This window comes from Salarias fasciatus, chromosome 2 (assembly GCF_902148845.1).
Source record: "Salarias fasciatus chromosome 2, fSalaFa1.1, whole genome shotgun sequence".
Taxonomy (NCBI): Eukaryota; Metazoa; Chordata; class Actinopteri; order Blenniiformes; family Blenniidae; genus Salarias; species Salarias fasciatus.
Genome location: NC_043746.1, coordinates 18,240,714 through 18,256,727, shown reverse-complemented (window position 1 = coordinate 18,256,727; position 16,014 = coordinate 18,240,714). Strand labels below are relative to the sequence as shown.

General features: G+C 40.1%; 2 protein-coding genes across 2 annotated transcripts; both read left to right on the top strand.

The window, feature by feature from the left end:
* The first annotated feature begins 4,223 nt into the window (after window positions 1-4,223).
* On the top strand, window positions 4,224-9,309 carry arl13a (ADP-ribosylation factor-like 13A). Its single transcript, XM_030105829.1, has 10 exons — window positions 4,224-4,294; window positions 5,717-5,833; window positions 6,508-6,578; window positions 6,656-6,908; window positions 7,045-7,150; window positions 7,894-8,099; window positions 8,209-8,317; window positions 8,629-8,902; window positions 8,990-9,112; window positions 9,216-9,309. The coding sequence occupies exons 1-10, from the start codon at window positions 4,275-4,277 to the stop codon at window positions 9,269-9,271; spliced, it is 1,335 nt and encodes a 444-aa protein (XP_029961689.1). The 5' UTR covers window positions 4,224-4,274; the 3' UTR covers window positions 9,272-9,309.
* A 1,357-nt stretch (window positions 9,310-10,666) lies between these two features.
* On the top strand, window positions 10,667-13,170 carry tmem35 (transmembrane protein 35). Its single transcript, XM_030115554.1, has 2 exons — window positions 10,667-10,968; window positions 11,776-13,170. The coding sequence occupies exons 1-2, from the start codon at window positions 10,849-10,851 to the stop codon at window positions 12,139-12,141; spliced, it is 486 nt and encodes a 161-aa protein (XP_029971414.1). The 5' UTR covers window positions 10,667-10,848; the 3' UTR covers window positions 12,142-13,170.
* Window positions 13,171-16,014: the final 2,844 nt, after the last annotated feature.

Here is a 16,014-nt window from a genome sequence, read left to right as displayed (position 1 = left end):
AGGAAGCAAATCTATTGAAATATGTAGCTTATGGTGTTTAATAGTTTTGGTCTCTGGACAAGACAGCAGTGAAATTCCCAAAGTAATGGGCCTGGACTGCTCCTGGGAGTAAATCACACACAAGGTCAAATTATTACAATCAACTTTTGATGATCAATTTAATACTTGTTGCTCCATTGTCTTATTAAAAATAAGCAAGCATGAATAAAACTGGCACACTGTTTTAAATTTCCTATTAAAATGTCCACACATAACAAAATAACACGTATTATTTCCACATATTATAAAATATGTGAATTATAAGTAAATAATAATAAATAATTATAAGTAAATTATGTATTGGAGCAGCGAGGAACCAAACAAAAAAGTAAGAAAGAAACTCAAGAAAACGAGAAACTAGTACTGGGATATATTTAAAAAAGAGTATAAATATATCCAGTGCTTGGTAGGGCTATTTTCAGAGGCTTAAATCACTGGTATGTTGCACCACTGTGTGTTTACGGGTTCAACAAGTAGAGCAGGAGGTCAAAGCTGTCGCTCTGTCAGAGGCTTCTGAAATTAATGACCAACAACAGTCTGCAACATATTATTAACTGATATGTCTAAAACAAGTGTAACTTACAGTACAGAATTAAAATCAGTTCTGTATTTAAAGTAGCAGAATTCTTTTTTTGCCTTAAATGCAACTAATACGTATATGAAATATTTCCCAAAAAATAGCAAAGTTTTATATCTGAGTTTCTGGCTCATGTGGAATTTTCTCATTATGTTCAAAGTGTTGATTGATATGTATGATTTTGGAAACACAGGCTGCATTGTGGTGTTGTGCAGTGAGTTGGTTCACACACTCTAACCTCACAGTGACCACAATGGTTACTTACTGTCTCTAAAATGACTTAATGGTGTGAATGTGAGTGTGTGTGACTGTCTGTGGCTCTGTGATGAATTACAGCCTGTCAGCTCCAGCACACCCGTCCTGAGGCTCGATGCTGGGTGCAGAAAATAGATTAATTAATGAAAAAAAGGAAGCTGCTTTGTGGCGAGATCTTGAAACATTTCGAAAAAGAAGAAACATTTTCATTCCATACGGGTCTTATTCGAATGGAAACAGCGTGAGGGGAGGGTGCAGAGAGATCACATTCTCTGCACTTCCATTTTTAGCTCCTCCCAGCTGGACGGTCGGGCTCTCAGCCTGGTAATGCTGACCTGCAGGCCCGAGAGTGGAGTCGCCGCCGCATGAACAGGTGCAGTCAAAACGTGCGCTGGAGAGCACTCTTAGAACTGCAGCAGCTCGCCTGCACTTGCTTCCTCATTACTCGAGTGTTAGTTAAAAGCACAAGTGGAACGGGGGCGTTGGGATGTTTATTGAGCTGCCAGTGTAAACAAGGGTTATCTGTTTGGTGCATGAAGAGGACTCGAGCCGTAGTGGTTTACTCAACATGTCAACCCCAAAACTCTTATTTTCACTCTGGCTTGTGTCAGCACAATCACCCTCAATAAACCTCGACCTATTTTTCATTAAAACCCTGTTAAAAAAAAAAAAAGGTTTTGGCTAAATGCAGACTTTAGTGTCTCCCCACGGTTCACCCCAAACACGACGACCTCTTCCTGTCTAATCACATTTTCCCTGAAGTCAGTGACACGAGCCTGGCAATGTGAGGGAGGTCGACGCGGCACACAAAGGCCTGTCATTACTAATGCATGTGTTTGGCGAACAGTGGTGTGGGTCAGTGAATTCAGGCTGAACGGGCCGGGTGCTCTGGAGCCGAGGGGGGAGTCGAGGACACAGAAAGGGTGCAGTGTCTGTCTGCCTCTAATTCTGTGCTCAAAAACTGCACCGGCCACATGTTTCTCTCTTGTATGATTTGGAAATTAGGAAAGTATGGTCTCTAATTTGTACTGAGAGATCTGTTATTTGCTTCCACTTGGCAGACCCTTCAGTTTGTCTTTATGACATAGGTATGAGAGCTTTTATTTTTTTCATCTACCTCTAGAAAATACAGTGAATATTCAACTATAATGTTTAAACGACCCCTGTAATGTTAATAGTCTAAACCAGAAGGTTTTTATTCTAATCTGTTTTTATTTTAACTGCAACAAAAACAGTGAAAGAAATGAGGCAGTCGGGGGTCTGGCTTTGTGAACAGCAGGAGGGGTGTGGCATGCCATTGCTGCTGATTGTGCTGTGTGTGTGTGTTTGTGTGTGTGTGTGTGTGTGTTTGGGGGGGGGGACTGGTTATTCTCGTGGGGAGAAAACCAGGAAATGTACTAAGGATAGGTTGTGCTCAGGTACAGATGAGGTTAGGGTCAAAGAACTGACTGATGTGGTTGAGTTTAGGATATTTGTGCAGGAAATCAATGAAATAAAAAAGCAAGAAAACACATATATAGTAATTGTTCCATTGGTGACAAACAATCTTGAATGTTATTTACATTCCCAGAGCTAGAGTTAGGAAGAGGTTTTTAATTACGTTAGGGTCAGGATTAGGTTTAGTTACAGTTCAAGCCAATGTACTGTTCCCATAACGCATAAAAACATAGGGTGTGTTTGTGTGTGTTTGTGTGTGTGTGTGTGTGTGTGTGTGTGTGTGTGTGTGTCAGCTGAGCCAGGGCGTGCCTGATTGGTCACTGGTATAATGACTTAATGAGATAAAGTCTTGTGTCTGTGCTCCAAGTCTCTGAAAGATGTCAGTAAACGTCTGTTTGGCTGCTGAGAGGCCCAGAGCTCCTCCCTGATAAACAAAAACAATCACATTTCTTATGAAACTGCGATTAGTGGTCTTTTTGGTTGTTTAATATACATAAATTACATGAAGAAGAAATGTTCATCATTACAGAAATATTCACATTGCTTGAAAAAAAATATCTAAAATTAAATTAAGACCAATTATCCCTGCCTGTCCACTTAGAAATTAATTGATTGATCTTTGCAGTTGGAGTGGTTAATGTGATGGCTCAATTAAATTCATAATTTTGTTCATCAAAAGACAAAAATAAGTTTATTTACAACATAAAGTCATCATAAAATGTCAATAATTATATTGGAGAAATGTTTTTTTTCACAGACCTAGAGGACCCTGTGGGTGTGAGGCCATCTAGTGGCCAAAGTGATGTGATGAAATATGTTCAGCAGGCCGAATAATAATAATGTCATTAATAACGTTATGTAACGTGTTGAGCTGATTAATTTCTCAATGAGGTAGTGAAATATAAATACACTAATGTCTTCACAACTCTCCTCTGCCACCACATGTCTTATTGGCATAATCCTTTACATTTTCTTCTTTTGTTTAACTTTAAAAAAAAAAAAAAACGCCATAAATTGACACTTGTCCTTGTATTTCCTGACCCCTAAGCCCCCTAGTGATTAATGTTTCAGCACATTTTGTTGGATGCTGAACTTCAAAATTTAAATTGTCCTCAATTTACAGCTATTTGTTAAAAAAAAATGCTGACAAACGATAGTTTATAGGGAGAGAGGGAGGACATGTAAAAAAAAGCCCCCTGAAATTCAGATCTGAACCAGATACAAATGTGTATTTCAAACCAAATAATTTGTTTATTTCTCCCACTTTTTGTGTTATTTCAGGATGTTCTTCTCATAAACATATTGTTATACCAAACAGGAGACATGTCATCACAATTCTGTGAATAAAATGAAATGGAAAAATACACACAAAAACACCTCTAATGAATCCACAGTTTCAGCCATTCTTTATACTGTCACTTGTCTTTGGGGAAAAAAAAAAATGTAAAAAACTGTTAATGTTAAAAAGAGTTGAGGTAAATAAAAACAACAGAGAGATTCATCGTCACTGCGTCATCCTGTTTCATCTTATCCACTTAACCTGCACAATGAAAGTGAGTAAAGGTCTGTGATGAACCTCAGCTCTAACTTTAGCCATAATCTCAGTGAGTAAAATGGTGGTGTGGCTTCTCTCGATGGCGGTACCAAAGGTCTGCGTCCTAAACCTCCTGGAGTGTCCACTGTCATGACTCAGACAGGAAAAGGAGATCACGGCGTGTCAGAGATCACGCCACTGGACTCGTTTAGGCTTCCTGGACAGATATAGCAGGCCTGGACCTCCACAGGTCAAAGAGGAAACCTGTCCTCCAGTGACGTCTGCAGGTGAATCAGATTGGTGGAGAAGCACAAACAACATTTCCCAGGCTGCACCTCCCACATGGGGTGACCAGGGGCTTAGTGTGAGCCTGATTAGTTTAGAGGCTGCTGAGAACAAGATGTTAGTAGAGACCAGCATCCAAACAAATGCATGGACATAGACCTGCTTCTGTGAGTACTTCTATAGTTTCTTCTTTTAATCTTTAAATTTCTGAAATTGCATATGCTTGAACACACACACTCACACACACACACACCTGGACGTTCCAGACAGACTGTTTGTAGTTTATTGCCTGCAGGTTGTCAGATGTTTAGTTTTAACCCCTGACCCACTGCAGGTTACTACACGTGCTTCATGTTTGTTGTTCAACACAGAATTTTCCAGGCAATACTGATGTATCTGTAATTTATTCATAAATGCAAATAGGCCCATCTGCTGGTCTGTGTAAGTTACTTGTTAATCTTAACAACTGTTTTTAATCATTATTGAGAATAAATAATATGAAATAATTATATTGCTTCAGACAAACGGTCCCATTGTTTGTTTTTATTTACATTTTTTTATGTGCTTACTGTTCCTAATACTTTTTCATGGTCATGGTCAAACTTTTTTGATTTCAACATCCATGCATATGCATTTTACTTTGTGTATGTGTGCATTTGAAAAAGTACAATACATTTGAATATTTTTTTTAATAAAGTTTTATGTTTAGCAATATGTTCTGAATTCCACATGGTGGAAAAAACATTTACGTATACTTTTTTTTTTCAACCACATGTTTTACATTAACTGGTGGACATGTGATTTGTTTGTATTGAGTAAAATACACTCCAAGCTGTTCACTTGTTCGAAATATGCAAAGTGTTTTGGGTTTAGTAGCCCAATTCTCATGTGAAACTTGGATTATGTCCTGGCTTCACTGTGGAGGAGATGATGATGCCCTCAGTCTCTGCTCCAGCCAAACCTGATTTGGGTCAGCTTGTTAACAACTCTGTTAAAATCAGGACAGGCTTGAGCAGATTACTGCGACTGAACAGATGCACCGGACAAAGGCCTGGAAGATCTGCTGGTGTATGTGTGTGTGTGTGTGTGTGTGTGTGTGTGTGTGTGTGTGTGTGTGTGTGTGTGTTAATAGCACATGACTCAACCACCAGACGCACCTGCCGTGTGTGTGTGGTACAAGCCTCAGGTGGAATATTCTGCATTCAGATAGGAAAGCTTTAGCAAGTCGTTGAGGAAATTATCAGATTCTTGGACACAAACACTTGGTTCTCATCACTGATATAAGTAAAAGTGTAGAATCGCCTGCAGAGTGTAAGAATACGGCACATTTTCCGTTTGGAGGAGATACCAGAGGGACACTTGGCAGTGAGTTTGTTGTTTGGACAGACCATCTGTAAGCATCTCCCCACTCAGCATCTTTGAATTGGACCGACCGGCCTTTGTGTGTGTGTGTGTGTGTGTGTGTGTGTGTGTGTGTGTGTGTGTGTGTGTGTGTGTGTGTGTGTGTGTGTGTGTGTGTGTGTGTGTGTGTGTGTGTGTGTGTGTGTGTGTGTCTGAGAAAGACAGTAAGGTTTACCATCTGTCTGCAGGTACCGGTTCCAGAGAAGATGGTGGCCGCTGTGCACACCTTGTTCACCTCAAGTAAACATGTTCAACCTGATGAGCAACTGCTGCACCTGGTTCTCCAAAATACAGGAGCCAATCAGGTACACACAACACCTTCCTGCAAAGATAGGATCTATGATGAGATTTTTGTTTTATTACTCTTGCATAAAAACAGACAAACAAATAAAATCATAAAGGAACTTATGCTGTTATTTGACTGAAACAGTCTGTGAAAGAGATTTAAAATGAGAAATTAGCTCAGATTTAGTTTTATCTGTGGAGGGGTTTTTTGTATAAGATTATCAGATTTATATCATTTTGCAGAGTTCAAACATATAACTTACACCCTTAGTGCAAAATATGAAAACAGTAAATATTACATATTTTGTAGTATAGCTAATAACTCCATCACTAAACAGCCAATAAGCCATTTGTTTAACACAAAATAATAACTACCTAATTCACAGTTATCACTGCTATAACTGAGAAAATGCTTGAAGTTTCTATGATTTGCTAAATGACTACTTTGTGGTTTCAAAGAACATTAGTTAGTATCTTTTAAATATTATGATCAGGACTGATTGTGTATGCAATGGAGCAATTACATAATAGTTTTAACTATTATTATTTTGTTACTATCCACACATTACTGCAAAAGAACCAAGTATATTTTTAATAAATAGAGTAGGTAGCATTAACTCACAGCTAATAGGTGACTATAATGTAATGTGTATCCTGATGGTTTATCTGTAATGTTTTTGCCTCTTGTTGGCAGGAAAGTGACAGTTCTTGTGGTTGGTCTTGACAAAGCAGGAAAAACATCCTCCATCAGAGGGATGTTAAGAGGTAAAGTATCTGAAACTTTACCGGCTGTTTACTGAATTTTTATGATTGAAAGCCTGACGTGCGTGTCCCTGTGTCAGTTCCCCATGGCGTGGAAGCAGGGCCCACCCATGGGTGCATCAGGAATGAGCTGAGAGTGGAGAACTACCTGGTCACCCTGATGGATGTCGGGGGGTCGGCAGAGTCTCGGGGGATCTGGAAGGAGCTGTGGGGAGAGGCTCACGGGATCATCTTCGTGGTGGACTCCAGCGACAGACACAGGATCAGGGAGGTCAAGGATGTCCTGGCTGACCTGCTGAAACAGCCCAGAGTGGCAGGAAAACCCATACTAGTGTAATGATGCTGGAGTTTCTTATCAAACTTTACTAATGGACCAGAAACTGTGGGAAGAGTGTCCTCTGGTGGCAGAGGATGTAAACCCCACGGTGATCATACGCAGGATGACTGAGATTCCTGTTTCTGCTTCCAGGCTGGCAAACAAGCAGGACAAAATGAACGCTTTGCTGGGAAGTGAGCTGATTGAGATTCTGTCTCTTGAGAAGCTGGTGAACCAGAGCCGCTCTCTGTGCCATATTGTGAGTATTCTTTTTAAGCTCAGGCCTGCAGCCCGATCACACAGAAACATCTCAAATAAGATGAATATCATTGGAAAGTTAATTAACTTTGGACTTATTTCTAAAATCCCAACATGAACTCCTACATTTCAAACATTTAGACTTTCAACTGATGTCCAATTAGAGAAAATGTACCAAAAAAAAAAAAGATGTATAAAACATTATATTTTGAGAAACTTTATTTTATGAGTAATAAAACTAAATAAATGTAATTATTTCAGTTCATGTGTAATAAACTTGAATATATGAACCTTTCACCATTTCAATAAGTTCATGAACTAAAATAACTTCCATTGATCTGATACCAATGAAATATGAATGGCTTAAGAAAATAGTAAGGAACTGTGGAAATAAGCTGTAAAAATAAACTGATGTCCACCCTTGAATCAATAAAAGAATATATCATATGTCAAGCACTGTGCATTAATTGTGAGAGAAATGAATACATGCTCTGATCATTTAGTTTATTCTTACTGGTAGCTGCACCTCAACACTTTACATGTTCAAACTGTGACTGAAAGAAGTTGCCATATTTTTTGTCTTTCCTTTTACATGGATATAACTTCTTTGTCATACAAGAATATGAGTGTATATTGTAAAGGGATTGCAAACTCTGCTTTTATTATCTTTTTCCAAACAGATTTTTTTTTTTCTGTTTTGGCTGACTGCTTTAAGAACCTCCACTTCTTTGTGTGTCCACTCAGGAGCCTTGTTCAGCCTTAATGGACCTGCGCCGCTGGTCTGACAGAAAGACTCTGCGGGGGCTTCGCTGGCTGCTGCGGGCCGTTTGTCTGGATTATCCAGAACTGTGTACGCGTGTGGCCCAGGACAGCAGGAGACCCATAGAGCCAAGGGAGAGGGGCAAGAGCGAGAAAACAGAGAAAGTTCGGAGGAAAACCAAAGCTGAGCGGTGAGAAGAGCCTTTTGTATTGATGCACACAATAACCCAGACACCACACAGGGTGAATTCTGCTTTTCTGAGGATACAGATGTGATTTTAAGCTTTCTTCTTACATCAGGATACGAACCAGCAAGTCGGACCTTCGTCAGGTTCATCGGCCAAAAGACAAGGAGAAGAAGAAAAAGGGAGAAGGAAAGCTGCAGCCCATTCGGAACATGCTCCAAAAGGTATGAAACACATTTCACATCCTAATGTTTTGACAGTAAATATTCATGCAATCAGCAGCACAGCCATGAATCAAACCTTTTAAATTAAGAAAAAACTAGCTATTCTACTGATGTTTCATTATAGATTAACAATTTTACAATTCTTTAAGTGGTCTGAAGTGGTCTGAACATCAATTTTGATATAGAGGCCAACTGAAATGCCTATTTTTCATAAAATTATTCATCACTGATTTGCTTTTTGTGTGTTAGTTTCTTTTCAGCTGTAAATGACCATAATCTGTCATAATAAATAAGGAATTTTTTTCTTTCAGGAGACAACGCTGAAAAAGACCCTGAAGACAAAAAGGAAGAAGAAGCTGGTCAAGGTTAAGGAAGACGAAACAGAAAAAGATCAAGTCAATGACCAGGAGGAGGAAGAGGAGGCTGATGGGAATGAAGGAGAGCAGGAGAACTCCTGCCACAGAGATAAAGCCAGCAGTGCCCTGATCCCTCCTAAAAAAGGCAAACTGAAGCGCAAATCCAAGGTGAAAGAAGAGACTCTGGACATGAACGAATCGCAGGACAACGACGAGAAGCCACTGAAAGGTTGTCGGATGTTATTCACAGACCACATATCCTTTGACTGTTATCTGTGCTAAACCAAAATCTAATCACGGTTTCATTTCTGTATAGATAAAGGGGAAAAGAGAAAGAAGAAGAAAAAGAAAATTGTGAAAGTTAAAAGAAAAAACAAGATCAACACAGAAGAGATGAATGGAACTTATTCTCAGCCTGTGGACCTTTCTGCAACCTTTGGTGAGCCTCATTCACTCCTCCCCATCCACAATTTCAATGCTTTGCACGGTGAAATATCAGGATTATGAGTTTATTTTAAAAGACGATTCTTTTCTCTTCATAGATCTGTACAGAAAAGCAATACAGGCCCTGAAGGATCGTCAGGATCAGGGACAGTGAGAATGGATCCTGGTCAAGTCCTGATGCCAGAGTGTGAATGAAGGGTTCACGGCAAATGTGCACAATACACTTTATATCACTTAACTATCTCACACCTTCATTACAGTAGACTTTCTCCTGATCCCTGAACATTTGGAGTCTCAAACTGCAGATTGTCATGTGTGGTGAAGGGGCGGGTCTGAAAGGTTATGTAATAAATAAATGATCAATCCAGACATTTTGAATCAAAGGATGGATGAAGATGGCCAAACAGCTGTTGACAGGTGATTTGTTTATGTGAATAACTGCAGATTAAATGTAAGTGGAAACATAATTTTTAACAATGTTTTGTTTTTTTAAAGATAGTCTGGACATTTTAAGCAATGTTGACATTGTTGTAAAGCTGAACAGACACAGTGTTTAATAAATATTTTACCAGAATGTTGTCATGGTATGTCTTGTCAGTTGACCTTACATTAGCAACAAGTTGAGTAAATGAATTATTAATAATACAGGTTGCGTTCACATTTTGGGGGGTCATTTTTATGTTGTTTTGTAATTAATCATGCATTTCAGAGCAAAATGCTTAGCCTACCAGATGACACTGGAGATTTGGGTATTTGATCTGCTGTTGTTTCTTACCTCAGCAGAGATAGTTTGGACTTTCACCATCATTGGCTGTACTGAGAGAAAATGACACTTATTGATCAACCATTGTCAGTGTCCTTCCATCCCTGATTTCAACTAATTTGATCAATGTGAGTTTAAAGTGAGAGCATCACTGTCAATACATTCAGTTTCATTTTGAACGTGTAAAAAACAAAATAAGAGAATGACAGAACATCAAATAAACATGTATACGTATATGCACATACATGAGCAAATAGTACACATTTAAAAGAAATGTTTAGCATTAGTTTGAAAAAATATATGTGCAACAGGTTTTGTCTTTTTTGCACCAAAATATGTAATTTAAATTGACTTTATTTATACATTGTGATTTATAAAAAAAAAAAAAGTAATTTTTATCACGAATAATCTGCACTACAACAAAGAAAAACTTATTGTGGCACTATTTCACTGGCCTGTATGTGGCTCCTGAGTTATTGTTTGTATTTTAAAATGCAGGCCTGTTGGAAATAGATATATTTGTTCCAATGCTTATTTCTGAGAGGAAGTTAGAAGAATAAAAATAATAAATACAGTGCTTAGAAACACAAAGTGTGTTTTGGTTGGATTTCAGCGGTAGCGCAGGTCCTCCACCTGTCATTGTTGGTTGCTTAGCAACCGAAAGGCATCAGAGGTCTAGCATTGCCGTAAAAAAGAAAAAAAAGAATGAAGCCAATAATTGGCTTCATTCTTTTTTCTCTGAGAGTTACAGATGTCGCAGCTGTCAGAGCGCTGGCTGAATAACAGGTTGGTTTGTGCGGACTGGAGCAGTGAGCGGGTCCTGGATGCGGCGCAGGCAGACACCGCGCCGCCCGCCATCTTTGTGGTTCCTCCTGAAGCCCATCCCCCTGGTTCATCTTCACCGGGAAATAAAGTCCCGCTGCCATTCGGCTCGGTGAGGAGGCGCCAGGCTGGCTTCACGCTCAAACATGGCCTCACCAAGGACGATAACCATCGTGGCTCTGTCTTTCGCCCTGGGTCTCTTCTTCGTCTTCATGGGGACCATCAAGCTGACGCCGCGGCTGAGCAAAGACGCCTACAGTGAAATGGTGAGTCCCGAGTCGAGTCCGCATCGGAGGAGGGGGTAAAGGCCATTGTTCTGCGGTGGCTGCGCGGGCGACAGCCTCCAATAATGTACCAAGACGCTGACCTGAATAGTAAAAGATACGGAAAAATAACCGCTTTCGATCCCCGACTCGCTGTTCCGTGAAGCGCCGTTCTCCCCCCCGTGGAGAATCCTGCATGGTTATGTAAAATGTTCAGACCCGCTGCAATCACAGAATCGGCCTGTTTGTTCAGAGATCACCCGTCAGACATCACGGTATCATCACAGGTTGCATGCATTAATCAGCAATGCTGCACACAGTAAGACATCTTTCACTCATTAGCCACTGGATGTGGAAACGGGGATGAAAAATACATCTTTCCATGCGTCTCGTTGTCTTTAAACATGTTTATCCTGAAGATGCGAGCACTCGCAGGTTAGTCAGCAGATTTGGAGGTGACTGCTGTCTTTTTAATGCTCAGTACATATGTTACATTTGCTGAGCTTCTTGTTTCAACTTAGCACTTTGAGGGTTCAATGGCAGCGCATTCCAGCAATTTCTGCAAGATGCACCTGCTGGTGCTGATGCTGAGGAAAGACTGTAGATGTGATGCTTACATATTCAATTCCTGTGATAATTTCTTCACTTTTTATCTTTCTTGATCAGGTGACAATAGGCAGATTAAGTGTACAGCCACAGTGATGGATGATTCTTAGTTGTGTTGACCTTTAATGGTCCTGAAATGACCTCACTGAAAGTCACATCTAAAAACTTTTCGCCTCCTAATACATCTGTATTTTTCTGTTGCAGAAAAGAGCCTATAAGAGCTATGCCAAGGCACTGCCAGGCCTGAAAAAGATCGGGATCAGCTCCGTCCTGCTACGCAAGATCATCGGCTCTCTGGAGGTCGGCTGCGGCGTGGTGCTCACCCTCGTGCCGGGCAGGCCAAAGGACGTGGCCAACTTTTTGCTCTTGCTAGTCATGCTGGCTGTGCTGTTTTTCCACCAGCTAGTAGGAGACCCCCTGAAACGTTACGCCCACGCTCTAGTCTTTGGCATTCTGCTCACCTGCCGACTACTCATCGCCCGCCAGAGCGATGACCGGCCGGAGAGAGAGGACAGCAGAGAGGAGCAGCACATCAACGATCAGGAAAAGAACAAGGTCAAACAGTCCTAAAGATCTTCCTCTTTGGATGAAGCCACAGCAAAAGAAAGCCAGGTGCGCCTCAATGGATTGTTGTAATTCATATCTTGAAGAAAACAGTCACTCCCAGTAATAAAAGCCCTCACACTCATCCTCTGTACCATCCAGCTGGCTGACTGATTACTCTGACCTACTCTTCTGAAATCTTACTGTGAAATAGAGAACTCCTGACCTGTACATCCTCTGCATAACCACGGACTGGAAACGGACGAGATCAGCTCATCGTCACACTAGTTGATCTAGTTTTCCTATTTATTCCTGTCTTACACTGTGTTAAATGTTTGTGTTTGAGAAATGTGAATTTCTCTTATGTTGGAAGTTGATTGAGAATGCTGTTGTTGTTTTTTTTTGAACAAGAAGAATCTTTGATGCTTGTTTTTTTTATTTTTGATTTTTTTACTGTAGGTAGGAGAAAACTGAAAATCATTTTAAAGCATGTTAAAATTCATCAGGAAAATCCAACTGAAACCAAAATAAGCACTACTGAGTGGATGTGAATAAGTCCTTCATCAACCTCTATTGCAGACCCTTGACTTATTTTGGTGCAGCGTTACTAGAAGGCTATTTTAAAAGAGAAACCTGTCTAAATTCTCCTTCCATCCTTTCCCCCCAGTAGATTTTTGCAGAAGTACGCATGACATCCTTTCTCCAATCCTTTTTTCCCCAAAGTAAAACCAGATGAATATTGTCTTCCCCTTTTCAGTTGTCACAGTAGAGCTACTTAGGTGAAAAGGACGACGTTTGACTCAGGTGTCTGCTGCCAGCTCGTACAGCGACACATTCAAAGCGGTTCAGTATTTTTGCCTGTCAAACTGAGAAATTTTACAATTTGTAATTCACAAGTTAGGTTTTAAATTTCCACTTGTGGGTTTGGTTTTAATTTGTCTTTATAAAAATGATTAAAAAAAGCATTCCTATTGCAGTTTTGAATGCTGTCAATTTTGCGATTCACAATATTTCTGTAAATGATATACTTCAATAAAGAATTGGAGGTGAGACTGACTATTGTTTCTTTCATTGGCTCATTTAATTTCAGTTTATGGATATCAGAACAGAAGCAAAATAACTCTTTAAGTTGTGCGCTTGTCAACAGTTTGCTGCTTGGTGTGTGTCGCAGTGAAGCCCCCCGCTTAGACCCCGACATGGGCAGGAAATGAGACCCATTTTCAATCAATGGGGTTCAAAGGGCAAACAGCAAAACTGAAAATAGGACAAAGCATCAGTGTTTTGCCCTCAGGCCAAGTGATGTGGTTCAATCTTTGCTCCTCCTCTGGAGCAGGAAAACTGAGCAGATGTCTTCTGAAGTGACTATAAAAGTTAAAAGGCAGCTGTATACGTTTAAATTTGAGTTTTTTTTCATCGTAATTACCTCTCTGGGTGTGGTGCAGAATCGTTTTCCTTGATGTGTCTGACATTGTCAGTTTGGTGCAGTAGGGTTTTATATATTCAGACTTTTAAATATCTAAGATTAGAATGCAAGTTATAGATTGTCCTTAGAAAACTGCCTATTATATAGTGTATATAAATTGAATGCAACTGTGAAAGGCTCACATCACATATCAGTGTGTGCAGGATCAACTGCTTGTGCCCTCGAAGTGGCAGCAGTACTTAATACCGTCTCGTCTTCACATATTAATTAATCCAGCGATGTCCTGCTGGATCTGCGACTGTTGAGCTGCTGGTACCAACATTGTGGTGGAAAGAAGTTCGGTGTTTGTTTTTTATGTTTTGTTTTTGTTTTTTTAATCCGTCCACTAACTGCATTTGTTGCAGGACTCAGCTACGCAATTTATTTGCAAATGTAAAAATTACATTTTGTAGGTTTTTCACTAAAAAATAGATATTGATAAAAATGCTGATCCCATTTGCCTCTAACTTCTAGCATAAATGACTGAAACTTGTAAAATGCAAAAAGAACCAAAAAAAATCAATTTGGTTTTGCAGATGTACGATCATCCAAATCTTCTGACTTGAGACTGACTTTGTGAAGGGAGGTGAGGCTTATTTGACTGACACATGATCTCCAAAACTTATGATAACTTTTTTTTTTGTGCAATGCCTCTTCTTTTTCTTCAAATGTGTGGACTGGTTCCCTGCTGTGTACGCAAAGTTTAAGAAAAAGCCTTGCACTACATGATTCGGTTCCCTTTGAGCTCAAACTGGTGTTTTCAACATTGGAACTTAAGATGTGAACCAAACATGCTGAACAGCTACTTCGATACATATTTTGATGTATAACCTCTACAAAAACACAGTTTTCTCAGCTAAATGCAATATATTGGGTTAATGTGGTTGTATACTGAGAAGCTAAGAAATCATAATATGTAATGTGTAAAAGCGTTAAATCAGTGGCCAAAAACATTTCATTGGACACATCAGTAACAATTTGCTATCCAAACTGAAGTGATGTGCTCATCGAGTGTATCTTGTTGCTTCTTTTACCTCTTTTTAGATCCCCCACCATATTGGTTTTATTTGGTAATTGTGTTTAGGTGTGCATAATTTCTCTTTGTTCTATTTCTTCTGATCACTAATTAATCCCTGGTGTTAATATTATATGTCCTATCAGCTGCTCCTTGATGGCAGACAGTGGACAACTGACAGCTGTATTGAAAAGACTCCCTTTTCAGACTGAAGTTCCAGTGGTCATTTTCAGGAGGAGGGCTATAAGCTGCAGGTTTTTAAAGACCGCAGGGCCATCTCACAATAATATTTAAAGAGCAGAGGTCGAGAGACTGATGGGTTGTGGAAAAGCACAGGCACAGGATAATTGGGCAAACAATCGTGACCTCAAAATCGAAGGTTCCATGATTCAGATAGTATTGGAACAGCAAAGTGATGGAGAAACAACAGCAGGAATGTTTGATGATAAATATAAACAGGAGTGAAGGTGAAGGACAGAATCTAGGCAGGGGGACTGTGTAGAGATGAGTTTCACGGGGATCTGAGCTAGACTGAAGGCAAAAAGTCAAGACAGAACTAAGATCAGTTATTGTTTCAAGTTTAGAGATGGTGACACTGGCCAAAAGATGGAGGAACAGTGAGTGTGAGTGAGTCCAGGTTGAGATGGTTTGGTCAAGTATGTGTAAATGGTCTACACTTATATAGCACTTTTCCTCTGCATTTACAGACCCCAAAGCGCTTTACACTGCATTTACACATCTAACCCATTCACACTCACATTCACACACCAGTGGTGGCGGCCGCTGTGCAAGGCGCTCAGTCCATCCACTGGGGGCAATTTGGGGTTCAGTGTCTTGCCCAAGAACACTTCGACATGCAGACAGGGGGAGACAGGAGTCGAACTAACAAACTCCCGATTGCAAGATGACTGCCCTCCCCACTGAACCACAACCAATAGATCTGAAGGGATGATGATGCTGAGGATGGAGCTGATATCAAAGAGGAACAGTGAAAGATCCATGGAGGTGATTAATGAAATGGAGAGCACTGAGAAAAACTGATCTGCAGTGACAACCCTTCACATGAATAAAAACTGCCACACGTCACTTACATTACAGAGGAAATTTCAGCCTCTGCTTTGCTACTGAACAGCTGTGCTGAGCCTGAGTTTTCTGACTAAACACAACTTCCTGAACTGAGCTGACTTTTAAAGCAAAGGAGGGCTGACATTTGATGTGCCCTTTTGTACAACACTTACATAAATATTTCACGAAGGTTTGTCTCTACAACGACAATTTGTGCAGGGTTTTTGCTGACCTTCACTCAGTGTCTCTAGGATAGGCTCCAGCTTCAGTCTGCTCCAACTGGGATTAAGGACAAATAAATATGATTTGCAGGGGGAAAAAGTCATAAAAGTGGAGATGAAAACAAAGTCAAAATAGA